The sequence below is a fragment of the Oncorhynchus gorbuscha genome, linkage group LG18, assembly GCF_021184085.1.
Source record: "Oncorhynchus gorbuscha isolate QuinsamMale2020 ecotype Even-year linkage group LG18, OgorEven_v1.0, whole genome shotgun sequence".
Taxonomy (NCBI): domain Eukaryota; kingdom Metazoa; phylum Chordata; class Actinopteri; order Salmoniformes; family Salmonidae; genus Oncorhynchus; species Oncorhynchus gorbuscha.
Window position 1 is genome coordinate 44,964,579 of NC_060190.1, and position 19,293 is coordinate 44,983,871.

Sequence of the window (19,293 nt, forward strand, 5' to 3'; positions counted from 1 at the left end):
GAAGCGGTTAATAACTTTCTAACTTTCTATTATATTCTGACCACTCAGAAACTTATTTCAGTGTCTGCCTACCGGCTGGAAATCTTTGCCAGTGGGTATACTTGTGTGTAGGCTATCTGCCCCTCCCCTCTGAAGCATAGGTTACTGTAGCCTACTGCCAACATTATAAGCATGGTGCGGAAAAAAAACATTTCCCCGCGCTAATTCAGGACTAGTAAAGGCCCAGCGCACTACTTTTGTGAAAAAATACTTACAAAAAGATATATATATATATTTTTGTTTTGTTTTTATTAATACAATTTTTTCAGGTGGTGCTGCTATGTGCCCAGCTGGGCTATGTGCCCAGCGCTTCAAGGCAAGCTTCCTCCTTCCTCTCTCGTGCTCTCCTCATCTGCAAAATGTCAGTTGCATCTCCTGCCCTACACTGTGACTGGCACCACAGTGTGTGTGTGTTTGTCTTTCATTATGATTTTACCATGCTTTTACGGCAAAATACAATTTGCTCTTAAAGACTTTCCTGTAGAGATTAAATTGCTTACCTGCTCCATAGCAAGCTGCTTTATCCGCACTAATTGATTAAGTAATTTAATGTCGAGCTAAATGTAGATAAATGACGGTTTCAGAGGTTTAAAAAGAATAGAAAGGAACAATACAAACCGGTACTTTTTTTGGGGGTTCGAACCGGTTCAAAACTTTATTTTGTTGTTCGGAACGGTGGAACGGTAGGAATAAAATAATGGTTCTGTTCAGAACGAAACCATAATGGTTCCAACCCCTGGTTAGTAGTGGGTGCAAACGCAATAATAAGCTTGAGGCATAATGTTTTGCTATAAGGAATCAATATTTCCTCTGATTGATTTGTTTTCTAGAGTGTGTTAACTATTTCTAGTTAACCATTAGAAGATGCGCAAGTGAAAGTAAGCACTTTGTTGACACACCTTGCTAAATCCTATTTAGTCACAAAGTCATTCTTTCTCATCACTACCGTATTGTAGCTTGTATTAGCTAACATAAATGTAGCTATACATTACCTTCCAAGTCAGTCATAGAAATATAATTCCTAGAACGGACATCCAAGTCAATGGGTCATTGATGGGTAGACTGGCGGCCATTTTTAGAGTACCCATGATCAGAAAATAAAGCTGGAAGTACAGCATTCAATTTGTGCTTCATTAACAGTCAACACAATTGACATTATAAAGCCACAGCATCATTTTAATGAACATTCCATGTTAACGTGGCAATTAAGCATACAATGTCAGCCATATTGAGTGTACCCATAAGGGGCTGTCAAATTGCCATGGTCTGAGGGGCTATTCCACTTCTAGGAGTTATATTTCTATGGTCACAGTCTCATCATTGGCGTATTGTAGCTTGCATTTGCTAACAAAAGTGTATACATTACCTCCTTCTACTCATCAGAAGAGCCGGTGACGGATAAAGGCAAACACATTAGCCACGGTTCAACTTGTGAAAGGCGATGCGATTACTAAAATAACTGTATCTTTTGATTAGTTTAAGGTAATCCTGTTGTGATTTCTGATTTGAGTTAGAGATCCTTTGCATTTGTTTCAGTACCCAGCTATCTAGGTTTGCAAAATACATTGTGTTAGTTGTGCTAGTTAGCTAACTAGCATGTTTAGTTAGGTGAGATTTAGCTAAATCAAAAAAATTCTGTACAGAAAGAGACATTTCTAACAGCCATTCCAATACAAACCCTTGATCACGCTAGCTAGCAGTGTAATGGTCACCAAGCTAGCTATGTAGAAACACGTGATCATCTCAAGTTAACGAGCTGTGCCAAACTGCACATGTGCAGTATGGCACTCCTTTGAAATAAAGTTGTTTTTGAGAAATATGAATATGTCACACTTTTGCGGCTAAGTAGGGAAGACATATTCAGCTACACGAAGCTAGCTAATGCATATAGAATATGTGAAAACATACAAAAAAAACATATAAGAAGTCAGAAGTATGAGCGATCTTAGAGGAGTGGATGCTAACGCACTCCAATTCATAGAAAATTACGTAACCACTATATTTGATAAGGTCTCAACAAGTCAATCCACAACTTATCCTAAACCTCCAACAGAACTCCGTCAAACCTTTCACCTAATCAAGCACCCAAAACCCCCCTTCCCATTTTCCGATTAACCACCTTCCACAACCATCAACCTCCCCTCTTATATAACCCCACACCCCAACCATTTCTATATTTAAATAGCATAGAAGGAATATATCACACCCATCCCTCCATACTCACGTCTTTGCTGTTCTCCACATCCGACTCGCTGCTGAAGTCCTCGGTGTTGAGGTTATCGAAATCTGACTCCCCGACCGCAATGGGAACACACACGGTCAGGTTGGGATTGTGGATGAAGGACATGTGGTCCTCGTCGATCATGTACTTGCCCACGCTGCTGCCAATACCACTGGTATTGCCATTGATGTAGTCCAGCTCGCGGTTGATGTCTATGCCCTTCTGGTTCGCAATGCAGTTAAGCTTCTCGTCAAACTCATCAAGATGCTTCTGCTCATCCTCTGCTTCTTCCTCCTCCTTGCCATCAGAATCAGATTTGCAATCAGAATCAGATTTAAAATCAGTCAAGATACAAATACTGATGTTCAAGTACATTGTGAAAGCGTTTGTCTTGGTGTTGTTAAAACAACACAGAAACAACACAACAATGACATCAGAGTGATGTCATATATAACAGAACATAGAGGACATGTCATCACAGGATACCTTCTTCATAACCTCGGCTACAAAGACCTTGGCCCAGGCAATCCCCGTCTTTATTCGACCGACGGCTATTTGCAGGTTGTTCTGTTCTCCGTCATCATCTGAGGGTGCCAGGTTGTCTGCGCTGAACGAGCTCAGCAACAAGGCAAGGAACAGGTTCAACACCTGGGGAGAGGGTGGTGCACATAGAGCAGGTCTTATCAGATGTTTCACTAACCGCAAACTAACTGATATCAGGCTTAACCAGACCAAAATTATAATGCACAAACCATAGTTACATGTGGATGTGGATGCAGAAATGCTACTTGCTTCCAATTCACTAAGTGAAGAGAGACCTGATCTTCACAGGTAGGGTATGCAAAAAACTGCTACTCGATTATGGATATTTCAATGGTTGTTTTTCTTACCACCAAGTTGCCTATGACCATGACCATCAAGAAGACGATCATGCACATGTTCTGGCCGGCCACCTCCATGCAGTCCCACATGGACTCGATCCACTCCCCGCACAGAACCCGAAACACCATGAGAAATGAGTGAAAGAAGTCATTCATGTGCCAACGGGGCAGCTTACAGCTTATTGCGATCTTACAAACACAGTCCTTGTAGTTCTTTCCAAACAGTTGCATGCCAACCACGGCGAAGATGAAGACAATAAGGGCCAGCACCAAGGTCAAGTTTCCCAGGGCTCCCACAGAAGAGTGAATGATTTTGATGAGCATGTTGAGTGTGGGCCACGACTTGGCCAGCTTAAACACTCTCAGCTAGACAAGATACAGAGAGGGGGGGAGGGTAGGAGAGACAGATTTGAGGTGGTTAATCATACTGTTTGAGAATTTGGGCATTAGTCAAGTCAAGCTAACTCTGCTGCAGAATGAACCCTTAACTCCACCTTCAGTAAACTGTCTGGACATCAAGGTCATAGATGGTTAGCATTATGCTCCATCATTCCAGTTCACACCACTTTTCTTTTACTCACCAATCGGAATGACCTGAGCACAGACAGACCCTCAATGTCAGCCAATACCAGCTCGACTAAACTGAGGGTCACGATGAAGCTGTCAAAACAATTCCAGCCTTCCTGGAAGTAGTAGTATGGATCCATGGCAGCCAGCTTGGCAAACATCTCACCAGCAAAGATACCAGTGAAAACCTGTAAGTGCAAAGAGAGAAAGAGGTTAACAGTCAGATCCTAGGGTCAAGCTACCACTGTATGACACATGGTTGAGGTCAACCCCACTTAAATTCAGGAGATTTGTTTAATTTCAATTCAAGGGTGCAATTTAGACTGTAAAGGGGTTGCTGTGAATTTGACAGTAACTTACCGACAGCTAGTGGCAAGTAAGTATAGTAACCAATGAAACAATGCCCACAGTATTATACCATAAACAAGTAAATGTTACTGTAATTGTAATGAATTAATGAATTAATTAAATTCATTGAGGGAGATGTGTTTTTTTGATTTTACAGTATTTTATTCTAATTACATGCACAGTAAAAAAAAGCCAACTTAACCAATTCCTAAATAATTATTATTATGTGAGTTGAGTGGACTTCAAAAGGACAACAATGTAAGCTACTCAACAAACTCTGCTCGATGTGAGCAAAAATGACAAATTCATGATTGCCTTTGGAAGGTAACACTGTAAAAAAGCCAATTTAACCAATGGCTTAATCAGCTAAATATGTGAGTATAGTGGACTTCAAATGGACAAGAATTTGAGATAACGTGTTGTGTTTACTCAACATACTCTGCTCTATGTGAGCTAATTTGAACAAGCTTGTTGAGTAAAATTCCAAATGTATGTTTGCTCAAAACATTGCAGGTTGATATTCAGAATTGTTTGATTCGATACCTGTGTTTTTTTTAATGTACATTGATTGGTTGATTAATCGTATGCTAAATACATGTTTCTAAACTGATCTAATCTGTCAGTAGTTGGATTTAATGTACCCATTATTGAGATGGCTGTTCCAGTTTATATGATTTAGGTAGTCTCAAAAATTCATATTTCACAACCCTGTCAGTCATTCTCAATGCAAAACCTGGACCAGTAAAAATCAGCTGGGCTAGACAATCTGGACCCTCTCTTTCTAAAACTATCCGCCGCCATTGTTGCAACCCCTATTACCAGCCTGTTCAACCTCTCTTTTGTATCGTCCCGCGATCCCTAAAGATTGGAAAGCTGCCGCGGTCACCTAGGTATTTATAGGATGACACTCTAGACCCAAACTGCTATAGACCTATATCTAGCCTGCCCTGCCTCTCTAAAGTCTTCGAAAGCCAAGTTAATAAACAGACCACTAACCATTTTGAATCCCACCGTACCTTCTCCGCTGTGCAATCCGGTTTCCGAGCTGGTCACGGGTGCACCTCAGCCACGCTCAAGGTACTAAACGATATCATAACCGCCATCGATAAAAGACAGTACTGTGCAGCCAAAGCTTTCGACTCTGTCAATCACCGTATTCTTATCGGCAGACTCAATAGCCTTGGTTTCTCTAATGACTGCCTCGCCTGGTTCACCAACTACTTTGCAGACAGAGTTCACTGTGTCAAATCTGTTGTCCGGTCCTCTGGCAGTCTCTATGGGGGTACCACAGGGTTAAATTCTCAGGCCGACTCTGTTCTCTGTATATATCAATGATGTCGCTCTTGCTGCTGGTGATTCCCTGATCCACCTCTATGCAGACGACACCATTCTGTATACTTCTGGCCCTTCCTTGGACACTGTGCTAACTAACCTCCAAACAAGCTTCAATGCCATACAACACTTCTTCCGTGGCCACCAACTGCTCTTAAACGCTAGTAAAACCAAATACATGCTTTTCAACCGTTCGCTGCCCGCACCCGCCCGCCCGACTAGCATCACCACCCTGGACGGTTCTGACCTAGAATATGTGGACAACTATAAATACCTAGGTGTCTGGCTAGACTGTAAACTCTCCTTCCAGACTCATATTAAACATCTCCAATCCAAAATCAAATCTAGAATCGGCTTTCGATTTCTATTTTGCATCAAAGCCTCCTTCACTCACACCGCCAAACTTACCCTAGTAAAACTGGCTATCCTACCAATTCTCGACTTTGGCGATGTGATCTACAAAATAGCTTCCAATACTCTACTCAGCAAACTGGATGCAGTCTATCACAGTGCCATCCCTTTTGTTACCAAATCACCTTATACCACCCACCACTGCGACCTGTATGCTCTAGTCGGCTGGCCCTCGCTATATATTCGTCGCCAGACCCACTGGCTCCAACTCATCTATATGTCTATGCTAGGTAAAGCTCCGCCTTATCTCAGCTCACTGGTCACGATAACAACAACCACCCAAAGCACACATTCCAGCAGGTATATCTTACTGATCATCCCCAAAGTCAACACCTCATTTGGCCGCCTTTCCTTCCAGTTCTCTGCTGCCAGTGACTGGAACGAATTGCAAAAATCACTGAAGCTGGAGACTTATATTTCCCTCACCAACTTTAAACATCTTCTACCTGAGCAGCTAACCGATCGCTGCAGCTGTCCATCGGTAAATAGCCCATCAAATCTACCTACCTCATCCCCATACTGCTTTTATTAACTTTTCTGCTCTTTTGCACACCAGTATCTCTACGTGCATATCATCAACTGCTCATTTATCATTCCGGTGTTAATCTGCTAAATTGTAATTCTTTGGCCTATTTATTGCCTGCCTCTTCATGCCTTTTGCACACACTGTATATAGATTTTATTTTTTCTACTGTGTCATTGACTTGTTTATTGTGTTATTGTTTATTCCATGTTATTCCATGTGTTGTTGTCTGTGTCACACTGCTTTGCTTTTTCTTGGCCAGGTCACAGTTGTAAATGAGATCTTGTTCTCAACTAGCCTACCTGGTTCAATAAAGGTTAAATTAAATAATTAAAAAATACAAATAAAATGCAGATTGCAGGTGATTAGAAGTTCCAATTGTTGGCTATTCTCACTCTGGCTGGATTCCAATAGAGGGTTTGCAGTTGTGTCACAAATCACTTAGCAACCGCACCGGGCTCCATGCTTGAAGACTGAAGTCAGTCTGTTGAAAGTTCTCCAAACGTCTACATGGATGGCTGCTTTTAGTACCACCGGAAACTTCTGGAAGATGGCCCATTATTTAGTTTTTCTAAGGACATAGAAAATGGAGGCAGTGGGAGAACCTATTCATGTAAGTAAATATATTTAGAAAATAATCAAAAACTATTTATTATTAGCTAGCTAGCCTACTATAGAAACTTAGTGTGCAGGCTAAGTTTCTGCTAACATAATGTTTGCTAGTTAGCTAACATTACATACTGCATACAGTGCATTTGGAAAGTATTCAGAACCTTTGTTACATTACATAATTATTCTAAAATGGTTTAAATAAATGTTTTTCCTCATCAATCTACACACAATACCCCATAATGACAATGTGAAAACTTGTTTTTAGAAATACTAGCAAATGTATTAAATATAAGAAGCAGAAATACCTTATTTACATAAATATTCAGACCCTTTGCTATGATACTTGAAATTGAGCTCAGGTGCATCCTATTTCTGTCATGTTTTGTCATATATTGTCTTGTCATTATGCTTTCCCTTCTGTTCGTTTCCCCCTGCTGGTCTTATTAGGTTCGTTCCCTTTTTCTATCCCTCTCTCTCCCCCTCCCTCTCTCTCTTCTCTCTATCGTTCCGTTCCTGCTCCCAGCTGTTCCTATTCCCCTAATCAATCATTTAGTCTTCCCACACCTGTTCCCGATCCTTTTCCCTGATTAGAGTCCCTATTTCTCTCCTTGTTTTCCGTTCCTGCCCTGTCGGATCCTTGTCTATATTCACCGTGCTGTGTCTATGTTTTGCCCTGTCGTGTCGTGTTTCCCTCAGATGCTGCGTGGTGAGCAGGTGTCTGAGTCTGCTAGGTTCAAGTGCCTTCCCGAGGCAACCTGCAGTTCTTGATCAAGTCTCCAGTCTGTTCTCGTCTTTACGAGTAGTATTATGCCTTTTGTTTTGTTAAGTATCTTACTGGATTAAATACTCTGTTTTCGCCAAGTCGCTTTTGGGTCCTCATTCACCTGCATAACAGAAGGATCCGACCTAGGAATGGACCCAGCGACTACAGAGGCTCGTAACACTGCCGTCAAGATCCAAGGAGCCATGCTCGGCAGACACGAGCAGGAATTGTCTGCTGCTCGGCATGCCGTTGAGACCCTGGCCGCTCAGGTCTCCGAACTCTCAAGACAGTATCAGAGTCTTCGTCTCGTGTCACCAGCTACTTCCGGTTCTTCCGAGCCTCCGGAACCTAGGGTTAATAACCCACCTTGTTATTCTGGGCAGCCCACTGAGTGCCGCTCCTTTCTCACCCAGTGTGATATCGTGTTCTCTCTCCAACCCAACACATACTCAAGAGAGAGAGCTCGGATTGCCTACGTCATATCACTCCTTACTGGTCGGGCTCGGCAGTGGGGCACAGCTATCTGGGAGGCAAGCGCTGAGTGTACTAACAATTATCTGAACTTTAAAGAGGAGATGATAAGGGTTTTTGATCGCTCAGTTTTTGGGAAAGAAGCTTCCTGGTCCCTGTCTTCCCTATGTCAAGGTAATCGATCCATAACGGATTACTCAATAGAGTTTCGCACTCTTGCTGCCTCCAGTAACTGGAACGAGCAGGCGTTGCTCGCTCGTTTTCTGGAGGGACTCCACGCTAAGGTTAAGGATGAGATTCTCTCTCGGGAGGTTCCATCCAGCGTGGATTCTTTGATTGAACTCGCTATTCGCATTGAACGACGGGTAGATCTTCGTCACCGAGCTCATAGAAGAGAGCTCGCGTTAACTGTGTCTCCCCTCTCTCCGACACTACCGTCTTTCCCCACTGACTCAGGTGTTGAGCCCATGCAGCTGGGGGTATTCGCATCTCGACTAAGGAGAGGGAACGGAGAATCACCAACCGCCTCTGTCTCTATTGCGGTTCCGCTGGTCATTTTGTCATTTCATGTCCAGTTAAAGGCCAGAGCTCATCAGTAAGCGGAGGGCGACTGATAAGCGCTACTAGACGGTCCTCTCCGTCAAGTACATGTACTACTTTACCGGTCCATCTACGCTGGACCGGATCGGCAGCATCCTGCAGTGCATTAATAGACTCTGGGGCAGAGGGCTGTTTTATGGACGAAGCCTGGGCGCGGGAACATGACATTCCTCTCAGACAGTTAGGGAGCCCACGGTCATGTTTGCCTTGGATGGTAGTCCTCTCCCCAGTATATTATGTGAAACACTACCTTTAACCCTCACTGTATCTGGTAACCATAGTGAGACCATTTCTTTTTGATTTTTTGTTCACCTTTTACACCTGTTGTTTTGGGTCATCCCTGGCTAGTGTGTCATAATCCTTCTTTTGATTGGTCTAGTGGTTCTGTCCTTTCCTGGAGCGTTTCTTGTCATGTGAAGTGTTTAATGTCTGCTATTTCTCCTGTTTGTTCTGTCCCCTCTTCTCAGGAGGAACCTGGTGATTTGACAGGAGTGCCGGAGGAATATCATGGTCTGCGCACGGTCTTCAGTCGGTCCAGAACCAACTCCCTTCCTCCTCACCGGTCGTATGATTGTTGTTCTGATCTCTTTAAGAAGCGTTTTGCATCCGCTCCTATCCTTGTTGCACCTGACGTCACTAAACAGTTTATTGTTGAGGTTGACGCGTCGGGGGTGGGCGTGGGAGCCATTCTGTCCCAGCGCTCCGATACTGATGATGGGGTCCATCCTTGTGCGTATTTTTCTGCTTCTGCTCCTGGTCTTGCTGGGTCTCAGTCTGTTCCCTGCCATCGCATCTCTCCTGTTCTTGTTCCTGCCCTTGCTGTGTCTCAGTCTGTCCCTAGTTGTTACTCTCCTGGCCTGTTTGGTCCTGTTTGCTCTAAAGTTTTCAGTTCTCTACCCGTGTCTCATTTTTTTTTAGAGTAGTACCCTAGTTTCCCTTTTTTTCGTTTTTCCGTTACGGTCCTGAGGAGAGGAGTTGGGTTCTTTCTCGGGACGTGCTGGACCGTTTGATCTATGATTTCCTCCGTTGCCGCCAGTGTTCCTCCTCGAGAGCGCCAGGAGGCGCTCGGTGAGTGGGGGTACTGTCATGTTTTGTCATATATTGTCTTGTCATTATGCTTTCCCTTCTGTTCGTTTCCCCCTGCTGGTCTTATTAGGTTCGTTCCCTTTTTCTATCCCTCTCTCTCCCCCTCCCTCTCTCTCTTCTCTCTATCGTTCCGTTCCTGCTCCCAGCTGTTCCTATTCCCCTAATCAATCATTTAGTCTTCCCACACCTGTTCCCGATCCTTTTCCCTGATTAGAGTCCCTATTTCTCTCCTTGTTTTCCGTTCCTGCCCTGTCGGATCCTTGTCTATATTCACCGTGCTGTGTCTATGTTTTGCCCTGTCGTGTCGTGTTTCCCTCAGATGCTGCGTGGTGAGCAGGTGTCTGAGTCTGCTAGGTTCAAGTGCCTTCCCGAGGCAACCTGCAGTTCTTGATCAAGTCTCCAGTCTGTTCTCGTCTTTACGAGTAGTATTATGCCTTTTGTTTTGTTAAGTATCTTATTGGATTAAATACTCTGTTTTCGCCAAGTCGCTTTTGGGTCCTCATTCACCTGCATAACAATTTCCATTGACCATCCTTGAGATGTTTCTACAACTTGATTGGAGTCCACTTGTGGTAAATTCAATTGATTGGACATGATTTGGAAAGGCAGACACCTGTTGTCCAGTGCATGTCAGAGCAAAAACCAAGTCATGGGGTCAGAGGAATTGTCTGTAGACCTCCGAGACAGGATTCTGTCAAGATACAGATCCGGGGAAGGGCACCAAAAAAATGTATGCAGCATTGAAGGTCCCCAAGAACACAGTGGCCTCTATCATTCTTAAATGGAAGAAGTTTGGAATCACCAAGACTCTTCCTAGAGTTGGCCGCCTGGCCAAACTGAGCAATTGGGGGAGAAGGGCCTTGGTCAGGGTGGTGACCAAGAACCCGATGGTCACTCTGACAGAGCTCCAGTGGAGATGGGAGAACCTTCCAGAAGGACAATCATCTTTGCAGCACTCCAGGAATCAGGACTTTATGGTAGAATGGCCAGACAGAAGCCACTCCTCAGTAAAAGGAACATGACAGCCTGCTTGGAGTTTGCCAAAAGGCACCAAAAGGACTATCAGACCATGAGAAACAAGATTTTCTGGTCTGATGAAACCAAGATTGAATTCTTTGGCCTGACTGTTAAGCGTCATGTCTGGAGGAAACCTGGCAACATCCCTACTGTGAAGCACGGTGGTAGCAGCATCATACTGTGGGGATGTTTTTTAGCGGCAGGGATTGGAAGACTAGTTAGAAAGATGAACGGAGAAAAGTACAGAGATATTCTTGATGAAAACCTGCTCCAAAGAGCTCAAGACCTCAGACTGAGGTGAAGGTTAACCTTCAAACAGGACAACAACCCTAAGCACACAGCCAAGACAACACAGGAGTGGCTTCGGGACAAGTCTCTGAATGTCCTTGAGTGGCCCAGCCAGAGCCCAGACTTGAACCCAATCTAACTTCTCTGGAGAGACCTGAAAATAGCTGTGCAGCGACGCTCTCCATCCAACCTGACAGAGCTTGAGAGGATCTGCAGAGAAGAATGGGAGAAACTCCCCAAACAGATGTGTGCCCAGCTTGTAGCGTCATTCCCAGGAAGATTTGAGGCTTTAATCGCTGCCAAAGGTGTTTCAACACAGTACTGAGTAAAGGGTCTGAATACCTATGTAAATGTGATATTTCCATTTTTTTTTTGTTAATTTATAAATTAGAAAAATTGTCATTATGGAGTTTTGTGTGCAGATTGATGAGGGGGGAAAAACGATTTAATCAATTTTAGAATAAGGCTGTGATGTAACAAAATGTGGAAAAAGTCAAGGGGCCTGAATACTTCCCAAATGCACTGTAGCTAGCTAAGTCATTTACATATTACCAGCTTGCTAACTTCATATTAGCTAGCAATCTTGATATGTTTAATTGTTGTAACTCTAAATGCATTTGTAGCTAGGTAGCTAGCTAACAGCCATGGAAGAGGGTGAAAGGATTAGCTAGCAGTTACAGCTGTCAGAAGGGAGAGTAGGCTACTCTGGTTAGACCGGGTACCTTTGTGGGAGGACATTATGAACATATTCTCCAGTTCCAATCCTTAACGAGAAAAAATCAGGACAGAGAGATATAGCAACATAATATTCAGTGCTTTCTAATTTGAGTATAATGCAGCCTGTTTACTTTGTGATGTTTTCCGTCCTTAGGTACAGAGAGCCGTAAAAACCTGTCTGCAGATGAAAAGGTCCCAATGAATGTCCCAAGATAATAAGGATACATTCTTGTATACCATGGATTATATGTGTACCGATGTTAGCACATTTTGTGAACAAAAATACAGCTTAAAAGTCACACACAATCTATAAACCTATTACAACTCGAGCAGGCCAACCATGCTGGGTGTACACGCTTCTGTTCCAGCCCAGCATTAACACACCTGATTCAATGTATCAGACCTAATTGGTTAATAATCAAGATAAGTTGAATCAGGTGTGTTTGTCCGGGGCTATAATAAACTGTACTGTTGGGGGTACTTGGGGACTGGCGTTGAGATCCACTGGCTTACAGTATGATGGCATTAGCCTTATGGGCATTTGCAATGCAGCCCTTGACATTGTGCATCTGAAACAGAGAATAGCTTAACTCACACGTTGTTTACATATTGTTCAGCTATATGTTCTCAATTTAAAAACGATACCTGTAGACAATGTATATGAGGCTAATCATTATACTGGATTTTGTACATGCCTTGTGCTGACATTAAATTGTTTAGTGCAAATCCAACCCTTGTAATCTAGGTGGTGAAATATATGAAAGCAGGAGATGATGGGATCCTTAGCTTAAAACATACAACTACTGCCACCAAGTTCAATGCCAGATACGTTTCTCCTAGAAGGTCTGAATGGCACTTAGGAGGTGCTACTGTGATAATGAAGATGGTTTGCCTAAGACTACCACAAAAATTACATAGTCTATGCTAAATGTGTTCAAATTGTAAAAGAAAGAAAAATGTTGGGCTATATGAAATACGTTTTATTAAATGGGGCAAGGCAAAGCATAGATGAAAAAAATACTTTTCATTTAACCCATACAACAATATAGCCTATTATGACAGTACAGTATGTTTACAGTATCATAAACAGTAGTCTTTTACACGCTCCAAATTATATTTTATATATTCATATGGTTGAAGGCAAATTCGTTTTTTATTGATCTGTTGTCAGTGTCAGTGGAGTAGGCCATGGCTATCATCCTATTTATTGATCTGTTGTCAGTGTCAGTGGAGTAGGCCATGGCTATCATCCTATTTATTGATCTGTTGTCAGTGTCAGTGGAGTAGGCCATGGCTATCATCCTATTTATTGATCTGTTGTCAGTGTCAGTGGAGTAGGCCATGGCTATCATCCTATGTATTGATCTGTTGTCAGTGTCAGTGGAGTAGGCCATGGCTATCATCCTATTTATTGATCTGTTGTCAGTGTCAGTGGAGTAGGCCATGGCTATCATCCTATTTATTGATCTGTTGTCAGTGTCAGTGGAGTAGGCCATGGCTATCATCCTATTTATTGATCTGTTGTCAGTGTCAGTGGAGTAGGCCATGGCTATCATCCTATTTATTGATCTGTTGTCAGTGTCAGTGGAGTAGGCCATGGCTATCATCCTATTTATTGATCTGTTGTCAGTGTCAGTGGAGTAGGCCATGGCTATCATCCTATGTATTGATCTGTTGTCAGTGTCAGTGGAGTAGGCCATGGCTATCATCCTATTTATTGATCTGTTGTCAGTGTCAGTGGAGTAGGCCATGGCTATCATCCTATTTATTGATCTGTTGTCAGTGTCAGTGGAGTAGGCCATGGCTATCATCCTATTTATTGATCTGTTGTCAGTGTCAGTGGAGTAGGCCATGGCTATCATCCTATTTATTGATCTGTTGTCAGTGTCAGTGGAGTAGGCCATGGCTATCATCCTATTTATTGATCTGTTGTCAGTGTCAGTGGAGTAGGCCATGGCTATCATCCTATTTATTGATCTGTTGTCAGTGTCAGTGGAGTAGGCCATGGCTATCATCCTATTTATTGATCTGTTGTCAGTGTCAGTGGAGTAGGCCATGGCTATCATCCTATTAAAAAAATATTCTGCTGTCTCCAGTCATATAAAGTGGAGTAAAATTGCATGAAATGTGTATCAAATGCCACATTTTTCCGATGCAAAGGAAAGTAAGGTTAAGCCTATGCCACTATGCGCTTATAAATAGCCTACATTATCACTATCCAATCTACTCATCACATTAGGAATAGTGGGTTTACATTAGTCTGCCAATGCAATGACAGAGGCATGCAAATCCTTTGTTATAAAGGTGCATTTTTATGGTGAAAAAATTGCTTCCCAAAACTTGAAACTCACGCGACACATTCTAAAAGCTAGACTACAAGCCAACTAACTAGCTAATTTTGGCTAATTTACTGTAGCGTTGTTGTTAACACCTAGTTGGCAGAACAGCTCAAATAAACTCAAAATCGATCCGCCTTGATTTACCAGTGATGAAATGATCGTAGCAGACCTTGTACTGACAGCTGTCTGGGTTCAGGTCTTGACGGGGAGAAAGGTTTATTCGCTTTTCTGACAGCTCTTGAGTCTTATCTCATCGGTATCACCAATTGTGTTTCATAATTGCGTGGGAATCTGTAAACATTTTTTCCCCCGTAGTCTTTCCTGCCTTGTTACGAGCAGCCAAATACTCCGCAGAAAATGACAGTGGTAACTAGTTTTAGGCACTGTTATCCTGCAGTTTGGGGTAGCATAGGAAATATAGCTGTGAGAATCAATGCACAGGGTACACTGGATGACAGTAGTGATGTCAAGTGTGTCTCTTTTTACTGACTGATCTTTTTGATTCGTTCAGTCAAAAGAACAAATCATTTGACTAATTTCGTTCATTTAAGTCAGTAATGCCTAGAGCACGTGGGACCCATACCCGCGAACGATGAACTGAAAACGTGTTCACATATCATTCACCATAGAGGCTTGTTGGAGCTGTCATTTGGGAATGAGACTTGCAAACGTGTGCTTTTTGGACGATGTAGGCTACATTTGTTGATTGCCCTGCATAGAAATAAGATTAGTTGTTGATACATTTGAAACAAGGTCTAGTTGTGGCTGCTGACTAGATTGTGATCGACTCTTGATGGAATGCATTGCTTGCCTGCCATGAGGGTGATAAGCACAATATCATTTGCGAACTGCAGCCCCCTAATCATTTTGTTCTCGAGTTCGTTGAGCAGACGCTGTGTATGTTTTGGTTTTACAAAGCTGTGTGCATCATAACATTTAATAATCAATTAATTGCAGTCATTCTTAAACCATGGAATCAATTATCAGTTCTGAACATGTATTTAAACATACACGTCTCTGGAGCCGCTGAGTCGGAGGAGCATGTATCAATTCTGCTTTAGGACTCACCGCATTGAGCCCAGCAGGTCAAACAAACGACTAAAACAAACTAGTCACTCCAAAAAAAAAACGAATCATGACTCTTAAGTTAGTAAAAATATGATGAATAATTTGCGAACTGCACATCACTAGATGACAGAAGGGACACAGGATCAGTTGGATAGAGTCCAGTAAGTGTGCATAGAACCAGTGCTAGAGAGTCAGTGCAAATGAAAAGGGGGTCAATGAAAATAGTCCGGGTAGCCATTTGATTATCTGTTCAGCAGACTAATAGCTTTGGGGTAGAAGCTGTTCAGGAGCCTTTTCGTCTGAAACTCAGCGCTCTGGTACCGCTTGCCAACTATATGCCCAAACTCACAATCCTATTGCATGTTGGATCAACTTTTTTTATTTACATTGTGGGATTGGTGGAAGCAGGTTTGCTGCAAAGTAATGTGTTGTCTTTATAGAACCATTACAGGTTCTATTTAGAACCTTATGATCATGGTTCTTTATAGAACCTTCAAAATGGTGTTCTATATAGCACCAAAAAAATGGTTCCGCTATGGTTACAAGTCAAAGAACTCTTATTTGGCACTACAGATGTCAGATCTTGATTTGACCAGTTTTGATAATTTCTAATGGGACATTCGTTTTGATAGGCTACAGTAGGCTATAGTTTAGGTGTGAGATCTAGTGAAAGGAAGAAAACTGCATGTTTTCAGTGAATTTATGTAAATCTCAAGACTTATTTGAAATTCCTGCTGCGCAGGAAAAGTCTCTGCGACAACAGAGTGATCAAATTAAGATACTACATCTGAATATAGAATCAAGTGTGTAGTATATTATAACATATTCTGATCTCTGATAGAAACCAGAAAATGTCTGCTCAAGATTTGTACCTGAGAGTTCTGATCTGTGTGTTCTATGCTGTGATGCAGAACATGGAGGTTAAAATCACGGAGTACTTATGATTTGTAGAAATTCTGCTTAGTGCTGATTAAAAATAGATTGGAGTCTCAGTGCTGGTGAAGGTTGTCCTGGCAGGACAAGGTCTTAGAGCAGTGCCATACACACGCACACATGCACACACACAGGGAGGTTTGTATGATGGCGTGTTGGTGGGCCTATGCCCAATACCGGATCATGTGCCCAATATTTGATAATGTGCCCAATCATCACTGCAGAGAGCACTCAATGATTCATCCTGCACCACCACTGAAACCATGCCAACATCTGTAACCTAATTTCCCATATAGCTGCTGACACCACGCCAATCTCGGTGACCTCATTTCCTATCTCACCCCTTACACCACACCAATTCCTCTGACCTCACACAGACAGGCCAGGGACTCTGCTACTGAACTGAGATATCTGAGAGCAAGTGGACACGACATATACCCTCTAACCTCTCCTCACACTCATACACCAGCCTCATACCTTGCCAAGCAGTATGCTCCACTTAACAAAGTAGCGATCAATCATGTTACATTAAACTTTAATGTATCCCCTAACCAACCAATCCTGCCACCCCCTGAACATACTCCTGTCCTGCCATGTTAAAACTGCTAAATCAGTAGGAAGAGAGAGACAGAGAAGAAAATGGGGCAAGAAAGAGAGAGACAAATTTGGGGGAGAGAAACTGAGATAGCTGCTGTGGTGAGAAAAGGTTGCTTTAAAATAGAGCAGAGTTTTTTATGAATTCCCTTCAAAGGGCAGAGTGTAATGCGTGTATGAATGCGTGCGTGTAAGAAAGGGCCTGATTAAACCAGCAAAGAAGTGCTCTGAGGGATCTGTACCACTCTTCCTTCCTCACAGCATGTACAGAGCAGGTAGAGACAGTGAGAGTAAGAAAGAGACAGAGAGAGAGAGAGAGAGGAGAGAGAGAGAGAGAGAGAGAGAGAGAGAGAGAGAGAGAGAGAGAGAGAGAGAGAGAGAGAGAGAGAGAGAGAGAGAGAGAAAGAAAGAAAGAAAGAAAGAAAGAAAGAAAGAAAGAAAGAAAGAAAGAAAGAAAGAAAGAAAGAAAGAAAGAAAGAAAGAAAGAAAGAAAGAAAGAGAGATGTGGAGCAATAGGTAGAGAGCCAAGGATGAGAGAAGTAATTGGATGTGAGAAACATGACAATCACGTTGACACACTCCTGTGGTACCCTACACTTGACTGTTTCTCACCAGATTGCCCACTGACAGCGTCTCATCAAAGCGAGGAGTCATGGGGTAGTGCTCCATGGCCATGAAAAGGGTGTTGAGGACGATACAGATGGTGACGGCCAGATCTACAAAAGGGTCCATGACGATCAGGTTGAGCACATACTTGATCTTCAGCCAGAAGGGAAAGCAGTCCCACACACAGAAGAGGTTGGCAAACTTATACCACCATGATGGACATGCCCTTTGAGAATCTTCTAGCTCTGTATGGGGAAAGGGAGGGGGGGGACAGAGGGGGGGGGGGGTAAACCAAGAGAAGGAGAGGGAGACAAAGTGAGAGAGCGAAAATGGTAGCGTGAATAAGAGGAAAATAGAGAGTAGGAGTGGGAGTGGGAGTGGGAGACAGGAAAAGAGGGAGAGTGTGGAAAAGAGATAGAGAGAGAGAGAGTGAAAGAGAGAGTGAAAGAGAGAGTGAAAGAGAGAGAGGGAGGGAGAGGGAGGAAAAGAGTCACAAAAATAGACCCGTTGCTATAAGGCTGGTTGTCTGGTGGTCAGGTCAGTATATTGCAAAAAGGCAGGGCTAAATGGGAAGGGGTTGAAAGGTGAGAGGTTGGATGTGAGGACAGAGGCAGCCGTACCATCCACCAGTGTGTGTGAGTGAGTGTGAGTTCTGTAACCTCCACCAGTGGGTTTGTGTGTGAGAGTGTGTGTAGAGGTAACTGTACCCTCCACCAGTGTGTGTGTGAGTGTGTATGAGTTCCGTACCCTCCAGCAGAGTATGTGAGTGTGTATGTGTCGCCACGCTCATCACACTGTTGGTCCGGTCCTTGTTGCGGCTGAGCTGGTCCACAGAGACCATCAGGGAGCCTGAGTGTTTCTTCTTCACCTCCACCTCTGTGGTCTGCGCTCAGGGAGAGGACACACACACAAACACCCATCAGAAGCCTTACACAAACACTACATCTTGAAACCATTCTAATCACTAACCCTAGCCTTTGTGTCTGACACACGGTATGCTTAAACCACAGAGAGAGAGAGACCAACACCCAATCCTATCCCACACACCAGACACGAAAACCCTATGCCAGACACTAAAAATACCACTAAGCCCCATTCCTTACAACATTATCCCACTCTAAGCAAACCGTTCTGTCCCACCCAAAACGTATAACAGTTGTATCCCCTTCCCAAACCTCCATGCAAGAGCAGGCATATAGCTAATAAGAAAAGAGAAGTCAAGACAGCCACTGTACCATGCTACGTTTGGAGGGTAGGTAAAACGCTTGGCTTGGAGAGAAGTAAGGGGATTTCAAACTACCATGCTACACAAAAAAAAATATTTAGAGATTCTTTGTCAAGGGGTGAGGGTGATATGTGTAAGCATTTTTCATCTAGGGTTTTTACTGCTCAGGAAGTATTCTTAACTGCTGTGAAGGCTGTGAAAAACTATCCTGTTCTTTCCCTCTCCACCATGATTTCCTTTATGCCATGATTTGGTACACTGTTAAAAAGTTCCTGTAATTTGATGGTAAAGTACAGGTACTGGTTGTAGTGAATTCATGGTAAACAACAAATTACTGAATTTGAGGTATTTGTGCCAACCTTCAATGGAAGTGTTGTGCCAGTTTAAGTGGTTGATGGTTAAGTCGTCAAAGGTTGATCACCTCGTTAACACTGTCAGTTCTGCAATTGTTGTAAGAGCATGTGACCATAAAGAGATGCACTGATAAGAGGTTACTGTGCATTTCAAAGTAAGTTAATGGCAGTTAGATGCCTGAAAGTTGCCAAAAACATGTTGTTAGAAAGGCAGCCAGTTAACTGTATGTTACTGTTTTTTTTTTATCTAAAGAAACTTTGGTTTAAATGTACATTATTGTAAACTTTTTTCACAGTAA

The 19,293-nt window shown here is 42.9% G+C and overlaps 1 protein-coding gene across 2 annotated transcripts in view; it reads right to left on the minus strand.

The window, feature by feature from the left end:
• LOC124002912 (sodium channel protein type 8 subunit alpha-like) overlaps nucleotides 1-19,293 on the minus strand; it is a 122,547-nt gene that overhangs the window by 33,601 nt on the left and 69,653 nt on the right. For both annotated transcript variants that reach the window (XM_046310747.1, XM_046310746.1), the window contains 6 exons: nucleotides 18,164-18,299; nucleotides 17,423-17,661; nucleotides 3,723-3,896; nucleotides 3,151-3,507; nucleotides 2,747-2,908; nucleotides 2,264-2,557 (listed from right to left, as the gene is read on the minus strand). In XM_046310747.1, the coding sequence (XP_046166703.1) occupies nucleotides 2,264-2,557; nucleotides 2,747-2,908; nucleotides 3,151-3,507; nucleotides 3,723-3,896; nucleotides 17,423-17,661; nucleotides 18,164-18,299 (1,362 nt within the window). The remainder of the gene's footprint in view (nucleotides 1-2,263; nucleotides 2,558-2,746; nucleotides 2,909-3,150; nucleotides 3,508-3,722; nucleotides 3,897-17,422; nucleotides 17,662-18,163; nucleotides 18,300-19,293) is intronic.